Consider the following 24,990-nt stretch of genomic DNA (forward strand, 5'->3'; position numbering starts at 1 on the left):
CAACATACCTATAGGCTAGGGGATGACCTTCTCAGCAGCACAGAGGCAGAAAGGGATCTCAGAGTCATAGTTGACTCCAAGATGAATATAGGCCATCAATGTGACGGAGTAATCAGTAAAGCTAACAGCACTCTATCATTCATTAGCAGGTGCATCATGAACAGGTCCAAGGAGGTGATACTTCCCCTTTATGCAGCATTGGTCAGGCCGCAGTTGGAGTACTGTGTCCAGTTCTGGGCGCGACACTTCAAAAGGGATAACCTTGAGAGGGTCCAGAGGAGGACCACTTGTGTGGTTAGGGACCTGCAGGTAAGGCCCTATGAGGAGAGATTGAGGGATCTGGATCTCTTCAGCCTCCGCAAGAGAAGGCTGAGAGGGGATCTTGTGGCCATTTACAAACTCACTGGGGAGGGGGGGGGCTGTGCACAAGAAATTGGAGATGCTCTGTTTACCAGGGCACCCCTTGGAATAACCAGGAACAATGGCCACAAACAGACAGAGAGCAGATTTAGGTTGAACATCAGGAAGAACTTCTTTATGGTAAACGTTGCCAGAATCTGGATGGGCTCCAAGGGAGGGTGGTGCTCCCCCACACCTTGGGGGTCTTTAAGAGAAGCCTGGACAAGCATCTAGCTGGGGTCATATGACCCCAGCACTCCCCCCTGCCCTGGGCAGGGGGTCGGACTCGATGATCTACTGAGGTCCCTTCTGACCCTAACAACTATGAAACTAGTTTAAAAAAAGATAAAATTAAATAAAAAAAGCAACCGTTAGAAGTTTCATCCAGGCAGGTCTCTTTGTCATTTGTAATTTTATAATCAACATCTTTTTTAAAAGCTTTATTCTCTACCTTCATTTAAAAAGGGCAAGATTGCTTACTCTAGAGAAACAGGGAAATAGACAAACGTGAAAAGTTAAAAATAGTGAAAAAAAAAATCTCCATAATCTTTCATTTACAGGAGCATTAATTGTAATAATAGGGAACAGATTAAGTTAATTTTCTTTTCTTTTTTTAACTCAATACAACAAATTTCAAATACATACTTACAATTATATTCACATTCGCTATGTTATACGTAAATATTAGGGGTGTGTGAAACGGGCTGTATTCTACTCTGATTAGGCCCAAATTGGGGAAAGCGATTTAATTCGTTGATTCGGACCTCTGTCCCCAATTCAATTTGGCTGAATCTTAGGATTTGATGTGGATTCAGAGAACCAGCGATTCGGCCAGACACAGCTTTAAATGTTTTTTCTACATACCTTGAAGTACCAGGCATGGCTTGTGAACGCTGTGATGCTGGGGCAGGTGTAGCATCCCACAGGAGTGGGCCCCCCCGCCCATGCTCGGTGGCAAACCCGGAAGTGGACCGGAAGTACTTCCAGTCCACTTCTGGGTCCACCACCAAGGACGTGGGGGCCCCCCTGCATGCCCCAGCTTGGCGATTGGCCCTGGGGGGACCCTGGGTACCCTCCCAGACCAAAGAGGCACCAGTCACCAAGCCGGGGGGGGGGGGGGGGGGGGTTTGGGTCCTCCAGAGCGCTCCCCAGCAGACCCGGAAGTAGACCAGAAGTGCTTCTGGTTCACTTCCAGGTCTGCTGCTGAGCATGCTGAGGACCCCTGCCCCCCCATGCTCCTGTGGGGTGCTCCATCTACCCCACCATCTCAGCATTCATGAGTTGCCTACTACCTTGAGGTAAGTAGAAAAAAAACCATTTAAAGCTGTGTCTACGTCCGAATTGCCAAATCTTTCCGCATGGATTTGGAGAATTCCGATTTGATTCAGAGAGATTAAAGGGTCTCCTGATTCGATTCGGATTTGGAGATTTGGCCACTGAATCAGGCTGAATCAAATCAGGGACTGAAGCTTCACGCAACCCTAGTAAATACGTGTAAGCACTACATAACATATGCCAAGGCTCTCCAAAAGGCCAGATTAAACAAGGCTGCTACAACTACTTTGTTTAAAAGTAGGGCTGTCCAACTTCTGAGCAGCTGTATGGAAAGTGGGCTCATGACATCAACCTGTTAATACTGCCTCCATCTGGTCTGAATGCTAGACTTGTGCAGGCCAAGCTGCTGTTATCATAGTCACCGAATCCAAGTCTTGTCAGAGTTTAACTCAAGCCAGTTCACATGAATAGAATCAAATATGAAGCCATGTAGATCTGGTATTCAGGAAATAAGGAAGCACTTGATAAAGAAGCTGGGTTTGAATTCCCTCAAGAGCAGAACAGTGTATTTTTTTCCCCTCACACATACATCTATTCTTGGACACCTCATTTTAGGGTGACCCTATAGAAATCTGGGACACTGCTGCCCCCACCCTGCTCTTCCAAGTCAGCAGGCAGAGGCAGGGGTGGGGCAGTGTGGTGCACTGGGCAGGCAGGAAGACAGTGGTGTCTACCTGCCTTCCCAGCACAGTGTCACTCCATTTCTCTGCTGGACTTCACCCTGTATCCCTGCATTTCTGAGACACATTTTAATTCTCACCAACTGGCTGGGACTGGCCTTCAAAATCTGGGACTATCCTGGCTAAACTGGGATTTACGGTCACTCTACCTCATGTGCCAAAATTGTTCTGTGTGATTAAACCTCAGCCATCTAGACCAAGTATAGAAGCATTCATCACTAATGGCTCTGTAGGTTGAGATGGAGTAAGGGTTCTCATCTTCATATCCATGAGGTGCTTACTTGCCAGAATTATTTCAATCATCCCTACCTTGAATAAAATGAAGTTCAACATACTGTGTGAAAAAGACTACGTGACCCATGAGTCCCAAGCATTCCCTTACAAATTAATGATAACCTGTGGTGATCTGAAACCTCTCCTGTAAAAAGGTATAATATTGCTCTTATGTTCTTGGCATAAATCCAATATCTTTTATTAGACCAACTAAAATAGCTGGAAAAATTTTTCTTTGCAAGCTTTCAGGTACAAACACCCTTCTTCAGGCAGAGGGAGTGTCTGAAGTTGTTTTGTGCTCTTTCTGGAGAGAAAAGCCAGTATGTAAGAATACAGGTCAATGAAAATGCAAGCGTGTGGCAGTGAGGGTCAGAGGCAGGTGAGAGAGGTGGGGGAAAGAAATGGTGACCTGGAGACAGAATGTAGCTGGTAAACTGTAGAGAGGTTACCTGGGGTATCAGATGGTAGGCAGGCTATAATGTGCCATAAATCCAGTGTCTATATTTAGTCCATGATTTTTTGTATCCAGTAGGTTGAAGTGAAGTTCCTGGGCTGATCTGCAAAAGGCATTTTGCAAATTCCTTTGAGGATTGGAGAGAGAGAGAGAGAGAGAGAGAGAGAGAGAGAGCGGTTATCTTGTGAGAAATGTGCACTGACAAGTATGGGTATTTGTCTTCGATAGATTTTCGGTATGCTCTCTCCAATCTCTCAGTTCTAATCCTCAAAGGCCTCTCTCTCATCCAGGAAGAACACAAAACAACTGCAGACGCTCCCTGTGCCCGAAGGATGTTTGTACCTGAAAGCTTGCAAAGAAAAAAATTTCCAACTATTTTAGTTGGTCTAAGATATCAGATTTACCCAAAGAACCTTGTCTACCAATGTCATTAGACCAATATGGCTACAACCAATACCCCTGAAATATTGCTCTTATGAATTTTCCACACCCGGGGGGGGGGGGGTGGGGTGGGGTGGGGAAGGGAAGAGAAGGAAATCATTGTTAGAAAAGTCACATTTTACTGGTTCAATCAAGCATAGTAAAGAGCTGTTGTTGCTATGGTCACAGTTCTGGTACCACAGATGATCCTCCAGTTTCATTGACAAATCTTTTTCTAATGGGCATACACAAATAAGTAACTGTACACCTTGCCACAAACAAGACAAACAAGAAAGCAACAACAGGCAAAGCAAGTTGATCGGCAAGGCTTCTCACCAACACGGGTGGAAAGAAGGAACTGGAGGATGGCTAGATCTGCTGTGCCTTTTAATGCCTGTCAATAGGTGGCACAAGGAGATCCAGGACAAAAGGGAGCCTTAACAGGCGCTTTTAAAAGAAATGCAACTGCAGCTATATGGGACTTGTCCCACAAGTGCATTTATGTGGACAACAGGCTTGAGAGAAGCCAGTGCACCAGATGCTTCCCTACCATCTTCTTTTTAATCAGAGCCAAGTGTGAAGCAAGTAAGAATTTGCTAGAGCAGTGGTTTTCAACCTGTGGTCTGTGGACCCCTGGGGGTACACAAGCTATATGAGGAAAGGCTAAGGTACCTGGGACTCTTCAGCCTGAGGAAGAAAAGGCTGCGAGGGGACTTGGTAGCAACTAACAGCTACACTAGGGGAGTACATCGAAGGCTCGGCAAGCAACTGTTCACCAGGGCACCTGAGGGGAAACCAGGAGTAATGGCCATAAACTCCTGGAAGATCGATGCAGGCTCAACATTAGGAAAAACTTCACAGTCAGGGTGTCCAGACTGTTGAATAAGCTCCCTCCAGAGGTGGTGCAATCACCTACCCTGGAAATCTTCAAGAGACTAGACAGTCACCTTGCTGGGGTCACCTGACCCCCAGTTATCTTTCCTGCTTGGTGCAGGGGGCTGGACCTGATGATCTTCCGAGCTCTCTTCTGGCCTTACAATCTATAAATCAGCTGGGTACAAAACTAAAAATGTACTGGTTTAGATCCAGAAATCTCTTCCCTCATCTCTCTCCTTCAAATGCCTGAAGGTACTACTAACTGTGTTCAGATTTTGTTCTGTAAAGATATTCAGAAGTTTGTTCTCATTTACCATTGCTGAAAAATGTCATTAAACTATGAAGCAATAGTCACAATGACAGTGTCAGTTTTGGACAGGATACCAAAGCTTTCATCTCAGTGGTGCCCAACCTTTTCACCCTGAAGGTCAGAAGGGCAGTGCCAGGTCTATAAAATGGGCCAGATCTAGCTGGTCCATTTTATATTTCCAGATCTGGTCCGTTAAGCCTGACCCTGATCTGTCCACCTGGGGTGGAAAGGGAGGGGTGGGAAGTGGCCTGGCTTCAACTAGGATGCATGGGAGGAAGGGGAGCCTGATGCACATATCATTATATAGTACTCCATGGGGAGAGGAGTGCCTTTTTCACACAAAAGGCCAGAGGCAAAGGCAATCTTAATCTCAGAGAGGATTTTGAGAGGACAAAATTTAACTAACCTTGCTTGTAACAAAGCCACGTTTCCAGTTTCTAGGAATTAGAATTTTGAAGTGGATGAGCCACATCAAGACAATAAGGGATGAGGGTTTTCCGTTTGCTGTGGAAAAAGGCAGATTTTCTCCTTTAAAAGAGAAAAACCTGGGAAACTGTGGGCTTCTCCTTGCAGACTGGCAGAGTTTCAAGGGGCTGCTAAGGGCTGGGGGCAGCGGAACTCAAGAGGGCGCCACATGCACATATGCATGCACACACACATGTGGCAGCCATGCAGTGTGGGGGAAAGCAGCTTCCTCCAGGTTAAGTCGGGGGGGGGGCACAGGTGACATGGGTGAGGGTTGGGGGGGCACATGCCCCGCCATATTTCTGCACCCAGTGGGTGTGGGTCTGCAGCCAGGCCAGACCAGACCAGACCAGCTCCAGGGAGGAGCTGCCTCTAGGAGGCAGCATCTGGTGTGGGAGGGAGCGCTGTGCCATGACCGCCAAGGTGAGGCACCCCTTGCAGCAGCAGGGGGCACACTCCACGTTGCCACACCTCACCTTGGCAGCCATGGTATCACAGCACATTTTCTTGAACTGAGTCCTACCCACTGGACTGTGGAGGCAGCTCCTGCCTAGAGCTGATCTGGCCAGACTTCAGCCCCACTGTGGGTGCAGAAAAATCAGCTGGAGGGAGGCGTGTGCCCTCCCCACCCCCCTGATGCATCACGCATCATTTGCGGCCCCCCCACATCCCCGATGAGTCACCTGTGATCCCATCCCCCTTCCCCACACATTGTGGGAGCTGGGGCTTGGGAGGGGCAGGGAACCGGCATATCAGGGTTGCTCAGTGCCACAAAGCAGCAGGGGAGGGAGAATGGATGATGACAGATGCAGCTGGACCCATGTTCTGGTGAGCGAAGGGGGCAGGGGGAGCTCTGATTTTCCAAGATAAAACAAAGCAAAAAATATTCAAATACCAAAATATATAGGTGTTTAGAATTTATTTATTATAATGACTGAGGCACTGTTAGGGTTCCAAACTGCTTTAAAAAATGTAATCATAACAAAAAAAAATTGCGTTCAATTGCTACCTATTTTTATATTATATATATATATTTTAATATTATAAAAGTCTTAAACCTGTCTGTGTCTGTCCATAACACTTTATTCGCGCTCTGACTGGCTGACTGAAACAGACAACCAGAGTGTGAATAAGCATTTAGACATAAGATGGCGGCATGGCAGAGCGCTGCCATGATGGCGGGGACATAGGGGACAGAGCCGGGGGGGAGGGGGGAGACAGCTGGCCTCGGCCCCCTCCCCCAGAGGTGGCAGCAATGGAGTGGACAGAACTGGGGGGGTACAAGGCCAGCACTGCTGGCCTTGCTCCCACTGCTCGGCAGGTGGCAATGGAGCAGGGAGGGGTAAAGCCACTAGAGCTGGCCCCGCCCCTCCCCCCTTGCTCCTTGGAGTTGGGGGGGGGTGTGAAGCGGGGGTCAGGACACCGCAGGTGGGAACGAGGCCACAGGTGCTGGCTGCAGCCTGCCCCTCCCCCGTTCTATTGTTGCCACCTGCAGGGCTGACAGCAGTGGTGAGGGGAGGGGAGAAGCAGACCTCCTCCCCTGCCTTGGCCCTGAGCCCACTCTTCTTGTCCCCTGCCACCTTGGTAGCCTGGCTTCTCCCCACCCTTGGGCTCATTATCCTTCGCATAAGGCCCAGGCCTACTCCCCCGCTGCTCTGATGCGGTGGGGAAGAGGGGGAGCAGGCCCAGACCCCAAGCAGCAGGAGGCAAGGGGGCAGCTCTGTCCCTGTCTCCCCCACCGGTCATTCTTTGGCAGAAAAATGTGGATTGTGTGTTTTAAAATCAGAGAATTTGGGATTTGTGGTTTTTTTTTTGTTTTTTTTTTTTGTAAATCAGAGAAATCGGGTTTTTGAAACAGAAACCCAGGATTCCCGGTGATAATATCTTATCCATTATACCCTGGAATGGTTCAAGTTTAAATACAAAACACAAAAAAGTTAAGTGAAATATATCCCTTAAGCTGTACCCAACAGTACTATTTGCTGTTGTTAGGCCATTGATATTTACGTATTTTTTACTAAGACCCAAAATTAACATTCTACCAGAGTGTGTGGGTATTGAGCTCTCTCTCATTGAATCTGTTTCAGTCTGTAGCTGCAGATTTTATGAAACAGATTTCTATTTAGGAACATGTTGCAAAGGGAGAACAGTTCCTTGGACCACACGATGGCACAACTATTTACTGTATGTACCCACATGCAAGGGAATCCCAAATTTAAGACAACTCCTCAATAATTAGATTTTATACATGAAAAGTTTCAGTTTCCTATAATTTTCCATGTGTAGAATCTAATTACAGTAAAAGCTCTGTTATCTGGCATCCCCTGAGAATGGGGGATGCCTGATAATAAAATATGCCAGTTAATTGAATGGCCCGGGCTGCTGCTTCTTTTGCCAGGTCTGGGGCGTTCCTCTGCCCCTCACGCCACATTGTCACCCCTCCTGCAGGCCCTGCACAGCCTGTTACGCCCCCGGCCCATGGAGGCTCGGCAGCACAGGCTGCTTTGCCCCAGCCTGTAGGGGCCTGGAGAAACGGGAAGTGCCGTGGTGGGCACTTCTGGTTTCACTTCATCTTACAAGCCGGCATGCTGGTTAATTGAGCCTGCCGGCTTGTAAGATGCCAGTTAACATAACTTTTACTGTATTATCATTATCGTTAGAGCGTCATCTTGGCTATATTTCCCACAACCCTTCAACTGCTACAGCAGGGAAAGCAGTGGCAGGGAGGCAGGTAGTAAGGGGGAAGTCAAGCAGCTTTATCACTGTTTGGCCCTGCTGCCTGCTCCTATGCTGTCTTTGCCCCAAGGCTACAGGTTAGGATGGGCAGGTACATGGGGGGGGGGGGGGTGTATGTGGAGAAGTAATGGCACAGGGGGAGTAATGGCTCCAACAGAAGCCATTCCTCCCACTGCCTCATACCCAAATCCAAGATGGGGGGGGGGGGGAGGGGCTTCTCTTGGGATTCAAGTAAATACAGTATGATGATGATAATGATATTATTCTGGCTTTCTTTGGAACTTAGTTCTTCTCCTATATTAAAGACTGTTGTCATCATAACTGGTCAACTAAAGTTGTTTTCTTTCAGCCTAATTTCCTTGTTCCTTTAATCCTATATCTTTGGTCAAGTACTCGAAAATCCACTTTCACTTCCACTAGCCTCTGTGACACTTATTAGGCTCTCCCACATTCCAGTCTTTGGTCTGTTTGGATCCTCAAATAACCAAACTAAAACCAGTTGCTCCATGTGGATAATCTGTCCCACCTCTACATATAACTCCAAGAGTCACAATAAGAACAAAGCCTAGACTGAACTTCAGGAAGATACTGACTGAAAGTACAAGGGCTAAAAACAGAGACTTCCCACACTGAAATCTACAGTGATAATCACATTCTTAAGCCAAACACTGTTGGGTATAGCTTAATAAGGATAGATTTATTTTAGTTACAGTATTTTCATCTTAAAAAAAGTTCTAGTGTATTTAATTTTAAAATTGTATCTAAGCACACCACAGAGTAACTAATGCTAGATGTATGCTGTACATTAAACTAAAGTATATAAATGATAGAGGCCAACTCAAACTTAAGAACAAGACTGTTTGCAGTGGAAACAAGTGAACCACCAGTAGGGATCAGCTTTCAAAGACAGGATCCAAACCAGTAGCAGGTTGACAGTATAAGATAAGCTTTCCTAAATAAATATTTCCATCATTGGTTTGTGGCAGCATACAACACATTCTAGCAGAGTTCCAAAAACAGGGAGGTACATCAAACTGGGCTCATGGTAGAGGTGATATCTTTTATTAGACCAACAAGATTTTTGCAAAAAAATTCTTTAATTGCAAGCATTCGGGCACAAACACCCTTCATCAGACACTGGAGAAAAGATTGTAAAAGTTCTCCTGGGTAGAAATGAAAGTTCATATTTCATAGGACTTCACAGAGGAGTCAACAGATGGAAAATTTCTCAGTTCTGATTCCTACTTGCATTTACATGAATCTTGGGATAAGGTATGTCTGATCTGTCAGTCTCACAATACTTGGAAGTGACAGAAAAAGGTGAGACAAGGCAGTTTTATATATGTTTCTGTAGCAAGTAGGAAGTGTCAGTGGTAAGCTGTGTCCTTTGAATAAAACGAATATAAAATCATGTTGTAACTTTCTAGAGTACTGAAATATTTGTTGTCAATTCTCATTTGTTCAACCACATGGCTTTCTGATGCAACACCAATGAATTAGCAGTTTACCTAATTTAAGTACCATATTTTCAACTGTTTTGTTGCAAGAGTGACTCAAGCACTAAAAACAAGTAGAAAAACACCAGGCCCCATATTGTGGGGGACACTTAAGGAATCTAAATTAATGTTACCAGCTCTGTTGTAAAGACCAGAAGGTAAACTATGTAGCAAATGAAAAACTCGTCAAAAAATGCAGCTAGAGCTTTGGAAATACCAGATGTTCTGGGGAAATACAACTCCAGTGACTTAAAGATTCCTGACCTCCCCACTTGGGGAAAACACAAGCTACTTTTGAACACCTCTATTTTTCTATACAAATTATTATAGCCCTCCAAAGCAAATGGCTTACTTTTACCTTTATAGAGATGTACTGACATGCTACTATTGTATACAAATCAGATATTTTGCTCAGTACAAATAAAAAAAAATACTTAAAATAAATTCTTTTATCAATTAAAATGAGGATTGCAAACAAACTGACAAACAGCAAGATAAATTTGAACACCTTAAATAATTTAAGCCGTCATAACACTCAAAACAAATATTGGTATTTTATTCCATCACCATTAACCATCTATTAATGCTGAGCTAGTATTTCTGGTAATATCAGTCTTGTGGTTCACTATTTATAGAAGACAATTCATAAACATACATACCTGTGCAAAAAGGACGGTAGCTGTCTCCACCAAACTGTGCCATAACTCCAACACCATAAGCAGCTGCTTGCCTAACCTCTGGGCTGTTGTCACATACTGACTGTAGCATTGGCCTCAGGAAATATTCAGCATATTTGAATGAGGAGGGACTGCAGTGCTCTACAACGTCATCAAAAATGCATAATCCCCACTGTCTGTCAGGCCATGGCCTATGTGGACACTGGATCAAGAAAAAAAAGTTAAGATTTAGACTACTCTAGAACATATCTTCATTTCAATTGTCATGATTTGTCTACAAATGAATAAGTAATTTTATCTAGCCTAATGTTTATAGTAGTCAAACCTATCAAGTCCCATACCATGTGCTACAGTGACATAGACACATTTGGATATTAAGCAGTAATTATTCCCTTAGAATTGCCTAGCTACACTGACTGCAATGCTACAAACAAATCATAGTAACTGAGGGTAACAGTGAACATAAATTGGAGGAAAGATGCTCAAACCACATCGTTCTACAGCTCTCATGCCTAACCTTTCCATTATAAGCTCATTGATTCTTTGTCTTCTTCCGTGAAATCCCACCCTCCTTCTCTGCAATGGGCAATATAATCTCTGACATGAGATTTAAATTAAAAGAATTTAACATACTTACAATTAAGTTGACTATTAGGGGTAACAGCTGTTCAAACCATGGCAGCACCTTCTCCCTGTAGCTACTGAATATTGAGTGCAAAATATCTGATACTTTAGTCAGAATATAAACATCGCTGTCATCCTGGTTGGAAAAGATAACAGAATCAGAAGTACCATTATTGATTAGGGTTCTTTAATATTAACATTGCAAAATTGCTAAATTAAAGCAAGTTGATGAAATGACATTTCCTAGTAACTTAAATTTGAAGAGGGCTGTTTTACAATTCTTGATTCAGTATCCAAGCTGATACCACTTAAGTATTCAACTACATCAGCCCAAAAAGGTTCTTTTCAGAAGCAGAGTGAATATACTGTGACACTGACCAATACAAAGAGGTTGTTTTCCTATGCATCCTTTTTACATGAAGGGTGGGTCCCTTTCTTACAGTTACTGATTCCTCCAATTTCTTCCACCCCCACTTATGTGGCACTACTCATCACTTCAGCATTTCCACTCCTCCTCCTTTCCCACTATTGTTGTACTTGTAATTAGCATCTCTTAATTCCTTCATATGCAAGGGTAAAGGGCCAAATTCTTGGGCTAGAACAACAAGTGGGATTTACCTGCACACAATTGAAAAATTGATTCCTAGGAAAAAAAGCATTAGCACAAATATGACCTTGGGTCTCCTTGTTAACAGGCTCTGTTGTTAACAGGATTGAGCTACTTGGATCATTGCTTTATTCCTACTAGGCACATTACAAGTCACAGGAAGGGAGAGAGAGAGAGATTCCTGTTACTTGCATCTTATGGCCATTAGTAAGCCATTATTTTCACAAATCAGACACGACAAGGAAATAAGGATTTTAAAGCTGAAACATTCAGTCTACATTTGTATTGCCGTTGTGTATACTAGGCCCAGAGTTTTTTTTTAACTTTTGCACTCTTATTTCAAAGAAACAGAAGATTTAAAAGTTAACATTCTAAGTAAGACCGATTCTGAAATGAAATGACATGACTTAAACTGAAAGCTTATGATAAGATCATGGGAAAAACAATTTAACATACCAGTTTGTTTTTCCTAGATGGCAATATTCTATATTATTCTCACATAGGTAGATATCAGTAATTCCTGGTCATTTATAACTTGTACTTTGCTTCAAGGCAATCTAATAGATACATGACATCAGACTATTCCCTATAAACAAAAATCCTTCCCTAGTAATTTCACTCAAAACCAAGAACGGCTTTGTACAATAATAGAGGGAGGTAATTAGCTGCGTTAGTCTGAAGTCAGGCAGAAGTCAGTCAGGTAGATATACACCTTAGACTAACTAAGTAAAATTATAGTATAGAGCACAAGCTTCCATGAACTTCTAACTTCTTCAGATGCTGTTCTTCTTCAGAGGCTGCTCTATGCTTGTCCTTTCACAGCTTCTGATGAAGTGAACTCAAGTTCGCTAAAGTTTATGCAATAAATGTCTCGTAGATGTGCCCACGTGTTGTATGTATGGATGTATGTATGTATGCATAGAACCCCATACATACATACATACATACATACATACATACATGTCATGAACTTCAGAGAACTCGGTGCTATGGGTCCACAAAATATTCCAGCTTGTGTTCCACTTGATTCCCAAAGAACAATTTCATGGCTCTAAATTATAAAGGGGCAAGAATTTATACACTGCTTAGTGGGTATGTCTACATTAGATATTTACTGCAGACTTGCCTCATTAGCTCCACAATAAATGTCTCAGCGTCTACACATGTGGCCCTACTGGGCCACAGGAAATTAATAAACTCAGCAGCAGGCTAGTGCTTGTATTAATGTACCTATAGATGCTGATGTAGCTGGCTGGGGCACAAGGGTACTTCACTATAGTAGCTGCCTTCTGGCTAGCACTGCACTGAAGTACCTTCATGCCCCAGCCAGCCCCTCTGCATCAAGCTAAGCCATGTCAGAGCAGCCCTGGGTTGGCAGGCTGATCCCTGGATCCCTGGGATCAGGTGGGGCTGCTCCAAACTGGCTCAACATGCTGCACTCCTGGGTGTATGTGCAAACACTGAGCCTGGGAGCAATAAACTCTGGTGCTCTATGTGCTAGAGATTATTGCTATGCATTAAATATGCAAGTGTAGATACACCCAGTTTGTGTTTTTGGTAGCTTATAGTGCCCAACTGTGATATTTAACATAACTGTAAAACACAAAAATTGTGGTATGTTAGATTATGCCCAATAATAAGAACAATAAGAGACAATGCAAGGTTCAATGGTCTTGTTTCTTTTTCCCCAGGCACTATTTGCTGCTTGGAAATTTTCATTTGGGCTAAGGAGCATATCTAGACCTCACAAAGTCCCCCTGCTTAGCATTCCAATGTAAATCCACAAACACAAGTCCAGGAAGTCTTTTGGTAGTAAAGTCAACCCCAAAGTAAGAATAAATATTCAAAGCATTTAAGAAATTTGATACAATATCCCCACTTCAAGATGGAACAAGTCGAAGTTAGAATTCACCAGAAGTCCTTAAGATGTCATTTATGGAGATGGCTATACATGTCCAAGAAATAATGTTTTGCTCTACATTGTGAGATTAGATCTAAGCTATCATGAACCCATGGAAAACCTTTATGTAATTAAGAGGGAAAAATATCAAGACTGCTTACACATGCAAAACCCCCCCAAAAACAGCACTTTACTTTTAGCTTGATTCAAAAATCCCACACCAAGCATAGTGCATGCCCTAAAGAAGCATCACATCAATTTGACCCAGCTCGCCCAATGCCTGTTTAGATTGTGCGTTTCAGTGAGGCTTTTTGGTGCTTTTATCCAATAGCTGATTGAATTAGCTATTAGATAAAAGCACCAAAAAGCCCTGCTGAAACACACAATTTATACACGTTGGGTGAGCCAGGTCAAACTGACAAGCTCTCTCTTCTGGTAAAGCACTGTTTCTCCCCACCACCCATGTCTGTCAGCAGCCAAAAAGGGCAGCCTACAGGAGGGGTGGGCAAAATATGGCCCATGGGCCGCATCCGGCCACCAAGGACATTCTATCTGGCCCACAGGGCCCCCCCCAAAATGTAGAAAATTAATATTTCTGTCACTTTTGACAGGAACCAAGGGCAGTAGACCCAGGGGAAGCCCGGTGGGCTCCAACAACAGCGGGGCCCACCTGGCCCCGCTCCCCAGCTGGGTTTCTGGGCTGGAAGCACATGGCTGCCCTGTCGTGGGAAGCTCAGGTAAGTGGCAGGGACCCCGGGCAGGGAAGGAGTGCAGGGGAGGGGGAAGCAGCCACTCCCTGCCCCACCCAGTGCCCCACGCTGCAGCCACTTGCAGCCCACATGGAGCTGCCTCTGCTCGCTCCGGACAGCCCCACATCGGCTGCGAGCGCCTTCAGAGTGGGGCACCAGGCGAGGGTGGGGGAGGGCCCGCTTCCCCCCCCCACGCTCAGCTTTTCCCTGGGCTCCTTCCCTGCACAGAGAAAAGCAGCCCCTCGCTCACTGCATGGCTGGTGCCGTGTGCTGCAGGTGCTCGCAACCCACATGGGGCTGTCCGGAGCAGGCACAGGCAGCCCCAGGCAGGATGCGAGTGGCTGCAGTGTGGGGCGCTGGCCATGGGGCGGGGAGGGGCTGCTTTCCCCACCCCACTGAGCTCAGCACCACTTTGTAACCTGGCCCCACTGCCAGGCTGGCAGTGGGGAGGGTTACAAGGTGGTGCTGAGTGTGGGGAAAAGTGGCCCCTCGCCTGACCCATGGCCAACGCCCCGCGCTGCAGCCACTTGCAGCCTGCCTGGGGCTGCCTGTGCCTGCTCCAGGTAGCCCTGCATGGTCTGTGAGTGCCTGCAGCAGGGAGCACCGGCCATGGGGCAGGTGAGGGGTCTCTTTTCCCCACGCTCAGCACCAGCTTCTTCCTTGCTGGCGAGCAGGGGGTCGGGGCTGTGTGCTGCCCTCCCGCCTGTACCACAGGGCTGGGGGGCACTGGGAGTGAGCGGGCAGGGAGCTAGTGGGAGCACAGGGCCTGCACTGGTGTCCATGGGCCAGTGCTGGTGGGACCCAGAGCAGGGTGGCAGGAGTGCAGGGTCCCAGCTGGTGGGGGTTCTATGGAGCCAGGCCAGCTCCCCACTCTCCCTGCTGGTGCAGCCCAGCCTGGCTCCACAGACCCCTGCCAGCCTGCGCCCTGCTCTGGGCCCCACTGGTGCTGGCCCTGGGACATTGGTCCCAAGACATTGGGACACTGGTTCCAAGACGGTGACCGGGGGTGGGGCACCTGTCAAGGGGCAGGGCTACCCATGTGGCCCTCGACAGCCTGCCAAAACTGGGTAAGTGGCCCTCTGCTGAAAATCAATTGCCCGCCCCGGCCTACAGGCTCACTTAGTAAGTGAGACTGAAAAAAAGTCTCTTTTTCTTTCATGACATTGCCTCCTCATACTAAGAAGCCAAGATTTGTCTTTGGAAGACACACTTCTGAAAGGAGTACTTGACTTTTGGGAGATTGGCTCCCATCTCAAATTCCCCATCATCTAGGAGGCCACATAGGTCAATAAAGACATGAAACTACAACTGTGAAAAGTTAAGATACAGAGTATGGGTATGCCTACACCTACACTGCATTCAGCAGGATAATTTACCCTGAACAGAACTGCACATTACCATATCTAAAGCTGCTTTTGGTACCTGAACTAGCTCATTTGAGCCTTACTTGGGTTTCCACACTGCACTGAAAGAGAATGTAAACTAAGAGGATCTGAAGCCAGTCCAACAAGTTTGTTTTGGTTAAATTGTAAGAGAATAGAGAAAAACCTGTATATACTGGGAATTAAGAGGAACTCTCACAAGCACCAACCTCTCTAATCTCTCTGCTCACTACAGTAAGTCCTAATGTTTGAAGTGCATCTGATGCCAAAATATGGAGAGGATTACTGTATATGCTAGTATCAAGATGCATCAAAGCCAAAATAGGCATAACTGGAAAAAAGTTCTAACGTTGACCAAAAAACATGAATGAAATAAACAATACCAAAACATCAACTCATTTCTCTAAATTCTAGAACAAAGGAGCAAGATTTGTTTTTTTGTTGTGTTTCCAAATTTTGACATTGTTAGTACCATGCCTCTTGCTTCTGCTGCTCCTTTGGGAAGAGGCCAGAGCTTCCTAGTACGGAGAAACTAATGATGACTATCTTAATTTTGTTTACAAGAGCTTGACACTGAGGAAATACTGCCTCCTCACCACCTTCAAGCAGGAAAGCATTGGGAATTCAAGGTCCTACTTCTGTCAGATCTGAAGTGCTCTAAGTGAGCAGGTCTGTGAGGTGAAGGGCCATTAAATACCAGCAGTGCTGGGTACTAGATACCAAGTTTAGCCAACTAGTGTCCAGATTCTTCTTCTATAATTAGCCTGATATTCTACCTGGTCCTTTGCAATTCTAGTCTTTAATATAGAAATCTAGTGAAGGCATCTAACAGATCCATAGCTTAAAGTTTTTAAAAGTCAAGTCATGTGCCCAAAAAGCATTAAAAAAAAACCAAACAAACAAAAAAACAGACCAGCTGTGCACAATGTTTAGAGTGGAAAAACTGAAATAAGAATTGCTTTAAAAATATTTCAGAAAAAGCATTTGGAATTAAACAAACACCCCAGACAAGGAATAGCTATGCTCAAAAACCTCTTCCTTTAGTAGTTGGGACAGGCCTTTTATTATCTTTGGGTTCCAGCACATACTTTAGTTCAATGGATGCACCTTATTTAGAAACTTCAAGGACACATGCTAAAGGTGCACTTCATCCAATGAAGGACTGTTCTCAAAAGATTTGTTTCAAATCAAGTTTGTTATTGTACTATAGCTTGTTTCCACATAGTCATTGCTCTGTCGTATTTAGTGTGCAAAAGAAAGACGACGTACAGAATAGAAACCCCCCCAAAACCTTACTTCATCTTGCAATGACTCTTCAACTTGCTCATCGTAGTCTTCATCTTGCCTTTTCACTAAAAAGAAAGAACGTTGACTTATTACACTATGCTACAGGAGTAGTTCTTAAAGAAAAGAAAAACCCTGCAAACTGAAGTAGGAAAGGAGTACAGAAGCCAGGAATAGCTGCAAATTTGTACACAACGTTTTTTGAATGAGGTTGAGGGAAAAGAATAATATGTTGAACCTATTTCAGGTTAGTAACGTGTCTGCACCAAGTGCAGGGGGGCTGGACCCGGTGATTTGTAAGGTCCCCTAACATCTATGAAACTATGGTTCCCACTGCCTTCACCTGTGACCAGCCTGTGTGCCTCCAGTGGCCACTGTCACCCCCTTCCACTTCCTACATACACAGCTGCTTCCCCCAGGGGTCTGAAAATCTACCCCCAGATACTTTGTATGGTGCTTGGCAGGGCAGAACACCTTTCCCTTCAATGGTCTCAGGGGTACCCTGCCTGCTTCTGCCTGCCTTGCCACCATATGAAATCCTTAAGGTAAATGCTAAGAAATAAAGTTAGTTTTTGAAATAGGCCGCCGCTACTAAAATTCAGACCATGTGGAAGGTTGCCTCAAGTCTAAAAAAGGTTGAGAACCACTTGTCTAGGATAAATGAGCATTCCTAATCCCCAAGAAAAAAAGGATACAAAGATTGCTTTACAGACAGAGGGGGACTGGAAGTTTTTCATGGTTTTTTAAGGTCAGGAGTAATCATTACGATCAACCATTAAATAAATGGTTAAATAAAATCAACCATTCTTCATTAAAAGACTTAAAAAAGATAGAGAATGAATTATATCCCATTAGGTTATTTCAAAGGCAAATTACTAATGTTACCTTAAGTCAAAATCACTGTACATTTTATTTCCAGTCCCTGGATCTCAAAACAATATTTGTTTCTCAAAAAGAATTCTGCTTTAAAAACACTCTGGAAATCTTATTCTAGTGGTGGAAGATGACATTAACTTACCCTGTCTTAATTCTTGATTTTTAAAGTGCTCTTCTAGTTTTCCTTTCAATATTCCTCCAAGCTCTTCAAAGTGTTCATTATTAAGGCATCCATCTCCCATAACCTCAATGCACTAGAGGAATAAAATTTGTGAAAAAAAACCTTTGAAACTACACATTACAAATAAAGTAGCAATAAAGTTCTACCATGCTTAAAACCATAAATGTTTTACTTCAGCTTGCCCCTGGAAAAAGAAATAAAAGATTCAAAATATTTTATATTCAATTCTAAAATTAAGGGCAATTTTCATTTAGCATGTTGGAACCATAAGAAGGTGTGCAGTGGATTGAATATTGAATTTTGTTCAATAAAAATTCAATATTCAACATTTTAGGCTGATACTTTAACTGTGAGAATAAAAATGCGACCTAATCCAAGAAACTAGACTTTGTTTATAATATTAGATCGATAGTCCTTTGATTAATTATTTAAAAAGAGCAAAGATTCTGTTGTCAAAATATCAGGCAAATGTAGCTAAATATTTCTGCTATTTAAGCTTACTGAAACTACTAGATACCATTATTAATACTGAAAAAAATATACAAGCTATCACTGATAATGATATCTAGAAAAAGGTTACCTTTGCAAATGAATGCATTATTTCTGAGAGTACATCTGAATCTGGTTCTGTCCCAATGGCCTTGATAAGGGCATCACACATGAAATGCCACATCTGTGTGAGGTATTCTGGCCCACGAACTCTAGCACATTCAAGTAGCAAGGGCATTGATTCTGCTGCCGCCACACGAACACGTTTAATTTATTAAGGAAATAGTGGTTCACTGAGACCAAAACAATGAAGCTTTTATGACCTGACCTAAGCATCAGACAACATGCAACCAACTTTCGATCTGAAACTACAATTGGTCCCCTCAACTCCACTGCATAACTGGCTGCACATTAAAGTCAAAGATTAAATACAAAAAACCCCAAAAGGTTAGGCATATAAAAGTTGTAACCTATTTATAATTTAAGAGTAAAAAAAGCAATTCAAGAATTTGCATGACTTGTTGCCTCATACTGCAACTTTTACAATTTTGGCAGATTTTTAAAAGATAAAATTAAATTAAATGTCTGAGATGTCTTTGACTATCAAGCCGTATTTGCCAAAAAAAAATATGGGAGCTCTGTGAAATATTAAGAACCCCTGCCGTGGTTGTAGCCCTTGAGTCAACTGGGTAGAGTACATGGCAAAGTAGACATTATAAGCAGTAGAAAGCAGAACTTTAGTAAATGTGTTAAATTTATATTTAACAGACAAAATATTACTTTGACTGTGCAATCTGAATAAACCTTTGAGGTACATGCACCTACATTAAGTAGGGAAACTGTGAAAGCTGTCAAACTAAAATGAATAAAAAGCTAACAAAGCAGTACTTTTTGGACATTCTTTTACCCCATTTACATCTTGATGATGTTCCACAACCATATGATAACTATTTTCCAGCTGATGAAGGCTGGACACTAAAACACTGTCAGTTCAAACTATTATATTAGCTGGGCAAATTATATGTAGCATAACTTCCTAATATTGCACAGGTAAAGCATAAGAATCACCAACATGCCACACTGAGGGCTCACTGGCTGGGCAGCAGCTCTGCAGACAAGGACCTGGGGGTTACAGTGGACAGTAAGCTGAAACTGAGCAAGCAGCGTACCTTTGTTGCCAAGAAGACTAACAGCATATTGGGCTACATTGGTAGGATTGTTGCCAGCAGATTGAGGGAAGTGATTCTTCCCCTCTATTCAGCACTGGTGAGGCCACATCTGGAATACTGTATTCAGTTTTGGGCCCCCCCACTACAGAAAGGGTGTGGACCAATTGGACAGAGTACAGTGGAGGGCAACAAAAATGGTGAGGGGCCGGGGCACGTGACTTGTGAGGAGAGGCGGAGGGAACAAGGCTTAGTCTAGAGAAGAGAAGACTAAGGGGGGGGAAGAGGAGCATTTAATAACAGCCTTCAAATACCTGAAGGGGGGTTCGAAAGAGGATGGAGCTAGACTATTCAGTGGTGACAGATGACGTAACAAGAAGCAATGGTCTCAAGTTGCAGCAAGGGAAGTTTAGGTTAGATATTAGGAAGAATTTTTTCACCAGGAGGGTGGGTAGTAAAACACCGAAACAGGTTACCCAGATAGGTGGTGCAATCTCCATCCTTAGAGGTTTTCAAGACCCGGCTAGACAAAGCTTTGGCTGGGATGATCTAGTTGGGGTGGTCCTGCTTTGAGCAGGGGGTTGGACTAGATGACCTCTTGAGGACCCTTCCAACCCCTAATTACTATGATTCTATGCCCACACCCAAAGGACAACTTTGCTGTTCTTTTAGAGTACCAATTATTGCTGAGCTGACCTACTGAAAGCCTTGTTTGAAGGTACGTTTAACAAGCCTGAATCCATGGTTCAGGAATCCCAGCTGACTTCCTGCCTATGGTGCAGGGGCTGGACCCGATGAGCTCGTGAGATACCTTCCAGCCCCCAATGTCTATGAAATCTATGAAATGCGGAAAAAAGCTCTCTATTAAATCAGAATTAGTGTAAAAAAACATAAAACACTGTAAAACAACTGTTTCAAATTCATAGGAAGAAGTCAGCATTGTTTTTGAAGGTTTTTAAAACTGCAAATACATATTTAAGTTCATTGATAGGATATCATCATGGAAATAGAACTTCAACAAAGGAACCATGAGTTTTACTACTTGTTCTGTATACTCCACAAATCCTTCCTTTAATTCCTTAGCATAGCAAACCTGAAATACAAAAAGGTACTAATCATTATCATCATCACTTTAGGCAAAACTACCACTAAGATTTTTAAATTATGAAATGATTGGTAAGAAACTGATGTGGTGAGAGTTTACTGGTGCAGATGTGATAGTGGATTTACTTGCTTCCTAACTGTAGTAATTGGAAAGCAGGCACCAATTTAAAAGCCTGTTCTGCCATCTACCAAATTCTTTTGCAAGTTTAGCCTAAAATATTTAAAGCTTTATTTATTTTTTTAAGGTTACTTTTACTTAGAACCATCTGAAAAGGACACTCCAAAAGGTCACTTCTAGCAAAAATTAAGACCAAAATGAATTTACTTTTTTAGAAATCTATTGCACAGGGTTTAAAAAAAAAATACAGTAAAGAAAAGTCTACATGAACAATCCCCTGAAGAATTCTGAAACTCAACTGCAGCAGTATGAACACAAACAAGAAGCACCCCCCCCACCAAATACTTTATTAGATTCTTATCAGTAAGATGAACCAATGAATGGTTTAGCCCCCACAACCTCACCTTGGCAAAAAGTAACCCCTCCAAAAAACAAACAAACAAACAAACAACCCACTCCCAGTACAGTATGTGCAGATTTTATATCTGAACATCATGTCTGACAGTAGATAATTACTATTTTAATTCTACAGGAAGACGGTACATGTAGCTGACTAGAATTTCTCTAGTACTCACCAGCATCTGGCATGCAGTAGCTTTTTCTTCAAGGCCTGCAGTTTTAATTCCAAAACTTTGTTGATCTCCTAAGTTAACAAATTCCCAACCATCATCATCACTCATATTTTCCATATCTTGTGCTGGTGTGGAAAGAAAAAATTAAAATTAGTTGTTGCACGACTTCTAAATAGTCTGGTCCCTCCCCCCCAAAAAGGCACTAGTTGAAACTTACTGTCTAGAAGAGCTACTTCAGGTTTAATTGATGCAGTCTTCATTAAAGGCCCCATGACAACAGGAAGGTACTGCTGAAATTCTTTACCCAGAATCTTGCACATTCTAGCCCACGCAGAGATCATATATGATATCTATAAAATGAAGGCAGAGTTTTCACCTTTCAACATGTATTAGAACAAGAGGGAACAAAATGAACTATTATACTCTGCATTACATAACACTAATCCTGGTTATAAGTCTGTTGGACTGAAAAAGCGTTCAACACAAAGAAAATCTGATTCTACCTGCAGGCTGTTTTTTCAAAGCATGGCTACTATTAGCACTTACGTCTGTCTGCGTTCACTCACATGAAGGTATTAGCAAAATGCTGTTTCTTACCCTTATAAGTTCCAAATATGGTGGCTCTAGTAAAGGTGATATTTCTGAAGTAGAACCCCTCAAACCCCTAGTTTCCTTCAAATAGGAACATGTAATTTGTAAAGTTAGGGTGATTTACTGAACTTTATGAAATATTAAATGAATTAAGGGATGGTTCACTGAAGTTTTTTTTTTGCAGAGCAGCAATTTCTCATTCACCACAACAAAAAGGATCTGAAAGGCTCTCAAATGTATAGAATTTAATTAATCTTATGAATCAAACACCTTGAGTTATAAAGGAAAAGGTTGCACACTTTCAAATTTATTGATGGAAAAGCCAAAAGTACTTTTACAAATTAAGACTAGCTGCCACCCTTCATTTGAAAGTGTTCTGTAAAATTACTTGAGTGCAGTCACAACAGTAGTGGCCTTCCCCCTGAAACCAGGCATCTCACTGTCCAGCAAATAAACTTGTAGGTTTCATCAGCTATTATTTTGGTCACACAGATGCAAGAGGCCACAGAAGCCAACAGAAAGCTGAGAAGAAAGCCAAGGAAAAAACCAGAGCAAACACTAAAAACACAGTCCTCAGAAAGTCTAAGAGCTTTTGGGCCAAGATTGATTGAAAGAGGAATTTTGAACTGTGGGTAGAAATATTGCTTTTTGTTCATATCCTGCTGCAGTGAGGGAAATAGGATACCATCCATATTTTTGTAAATGGACAGGATTGCAAAGGACTCCAATTCCATCCAAAACCAATACTATTTTATGCCCCACCTCACCCAACTGAAATAACCTGAACTAATCAAATTTTTGGCTTCCCCTTCAGATTAGAAACATTAATACCTTTTAAACCATCACTGACAAGTAAAAAGCAATTTACACGTAGTACTGACAGACACAAAGCAAAAGTAGAGGTTTCCTTCAGTAACTGATACAACATTCTTGTAAAGAAACTTGTGTCTTGTGTTGAAAATTTCAACCTTTATCTCATTAAACAGAAAATTATGCAAATTCCATGCCATGCATATTAACTATTTTGCCCCCTGGTTTGTTTGTAATATCACTCCTTTCCAATTCAACCACAAATGATTTTTGATAAAGGTGGGCTTCTGAGGTAATACAGTTTGTGTTTACATGCACAAGCTAGCCTGGCAAATACAAGCAAGCAGACTAAGGAACTTGAACCCTAATTCTTGATTGTTAGTATCTGGAAACTGAAGTCAGTTTTTATTCTGTTGAAAATAATTTTCACAGGGTTTGCCCAGAACTGCTTGACAGAACAGATCCACATATGTGGAAAAGTCCTCCAAACTATTAGGTACATCAACCATTTTTTAAAAATCCAAACAGCGGTAAGAGCTCAACTTCAAGAAATTGAATTAAAATAGATACAAAAGATAGACGTTTACAATTTCTGTACTTTCCTGATACCAGAAGACACAGCACTAGTGAGCAAGATTCAGTCTTATGATTCTGTCACGTTTTAGACCTGACCTGTTCTACAAAAAAAAGCTGAATGAAGACTACTGAAAGTTATGTGAAGTGTAATTGTGCTTTGAAGCTCTGCAACTACCTTATTTCACCATAGAAGCAGCACATGATAGTCCTTGCTAGATTTAGCAACTTTGAAACTAAAAACTGTAGGTTATTCTTGCAGGTTTTTTTCTAGAAGCATGGACTTAAAGGGAAATTGAATCTTGAGAACAGTTCTCAATGGTTACAAACCTCTTTGCCAATAAAAAGGTTGAAAAAAGCCTGGTGAACAATTATTTTAGACTTTTGCCTTTTGGCCTTAAGAACTTTAGCATAGATACTGATTATGCCACCCAATGAACCTTCAAGATTTAATTTCCTTTTAAGTCCATGCTCAATTATGGATTCTATATATGTAATTATAGAATTATTAGATTCTATACATGTAAAATATGTAAATTTGTTAGATTCTGTACCTGGAAAATTATATCAGAAGGTTGTCTTGAATTTGTTCCCCCACTACTACAGAAAGGAAAGAAGTGGCTGGGGGTGGGACAGACAGTCCTCCCTTGCCCTGCCACCCTCAATTCTTCCCTCTGCAGTCTTCCTGCCCTACCTAGCACCTGTAGCCTCCACTCCCCAGTCTCTGCCTCTAGCTCTGCCAACTCCCTGCCTCTCCCCCCACTCTCCGCCTCTCCCCAGTGTCTGCCTTTTCCCCCACCACATCGATATTACAACTATCAAAGTCAAGGAAGATGTTGCAGTAATGTGGATACAGAAGGACAAGAACTTGGGCCAAGGGGTTTAATTTCACAATTAAAGAAATAAGAAAGATTATACTATAGACTGCCAAAGATTTAGAGGTCTGAGTTTAAGACAAGGCCTAGCTCATCAGTTTGAGGGACTGAATAACAATGGTATGTTGTGACCAAGGAAGAAGGTACAGAACTCATTGCTACACATTCCTAGATTTCAGTCTGGACAGGAGATGTTTGGTGTAGCAAAAGAGGTCTGCAGGTCATCAGCATAAATATACTCCTTGACTTTCTGTTTGAAGATTAGATTAGCAAAATGCAGGATACAGAAATTGAAGAAAAACAAAACAGAGGAAGGTCTACTGAATCAAAGGGCCCCTTGGGACTCGGAGCGGGGGGGCAGCAAAGGCACCAGTCGCAGGGCTCAAGTGCCTATATACTAATGCTAGGAGCATGGGAAACAAGCAGGATGAACTAGCGCTCCTGCTTGCACTAAATACCTATGACTTAGTGGGGCTAACGGAAACCTGGTGAGATTCATCCCATGACTGGGCGGTACATATTGAGGGCTACAGATTGTACAGAAAGGACAGGGTGGGGAAGAAAGGGGGAGGGGTTGCGCTCTATGTCAGCGAGCAATAGACATCAACCCTCATCAAGACAGAATCCAAGGATGAGGAAGTAGAAGGATTGTGGGTTAGGCTACATGGGGGGCAAGGAGAAAGGGATTTGGTGGTAGGGGTCTGCTACAGACCCCCACATCAAGGGGAAGAAAGAGATTCGGGGCTTCTGAGGCAAATATGTAGGAGACCATAAAAGCTAAAGAGGCGGTAGTCATGGGGGACCTAAACTACCTGAACATCTGCTGGGAGTCACAGACAGCAAAGTCCCACCGCTCACGCAGGTTTCTAACCTGTGTACAGGACCTCCACCTGACACAGGAGGTACACGGTCCCACTAGGGGGAATGCCATACTGAATCTGGTATTGGTAACGGGAGATGACATGGTA

General features: G+C 43.1%; 1 protein-coding gene across 2 annotated transcripts in view; it reads right to left on the reverse strand.

Annotated features, from left to right (window-relative positions):
* IPO5 (importin 5) overlaps window positions 1–24,990 on the reverse strand; it is a 77,475-nt gene that overhangs the window by 7,300 nt on the left and 45,185 nt on the right. Inside the window, exons 16-24 of one of the 2 annotated variants that reach the window (XR_009459215.1) lie at window positions 21,391–21,523; window positions 21,177–21,298; window positions 20,376–20,472; window positions 18,305–18,477; window positions 17,686–17,797; window positions 16,680–16,735; window positions 10,759–10,881; window positions 10,104–10,323; window positions 3,137–3,268 (exon numbers count right to left, since the gene is read on the reverse strand). Coding sequence is in view for 1 of the 2 variants with exons in the window: in XM_006272634.4 (XP_006272696.2) it covers window positions 10,104–10,323; window positions 10,759–10,881; window positions 16,680–16,735; window positions 17,686–17,797; window positions 18,305–18,477; window positions 20,376–20,472; window positions 21,177–21,298; window positions 21,391–21,523 (1,036 nt within the window). In the remaining variant the exon portion in view is untranslated. The remainder of the gene's footprint in view (window positions 1–3,136; window positions 3,269–10,103; window positions 10,324–10,758; window positions 10,882–16,679; window positions 16,736–17,685; window positions 17,798–18,304; window positions 18,478–20,375; window positions 20,473–21,176; window positions 21,299–21,390; window positions 21,524–24,990) is intronic. The other variant, XM_006272634.4, reaches the window with a different exon arrangement.

Source organism: Alligator mississippiensis, chromosome 1, assembly GCF_030867095.1.
Source record: "Alligator mississippiensis isolate rAllMis1 chromosome 1, rAllMis1, whole genome shotgun sequence".
In the NCBI taxonomy this organism is placed as follows: domain Eukaryota; kingdom Metazoa; phylum Chordata; order Crocodylia; family Alligatoridae; genus Alligator; species Alligator mississippiensis.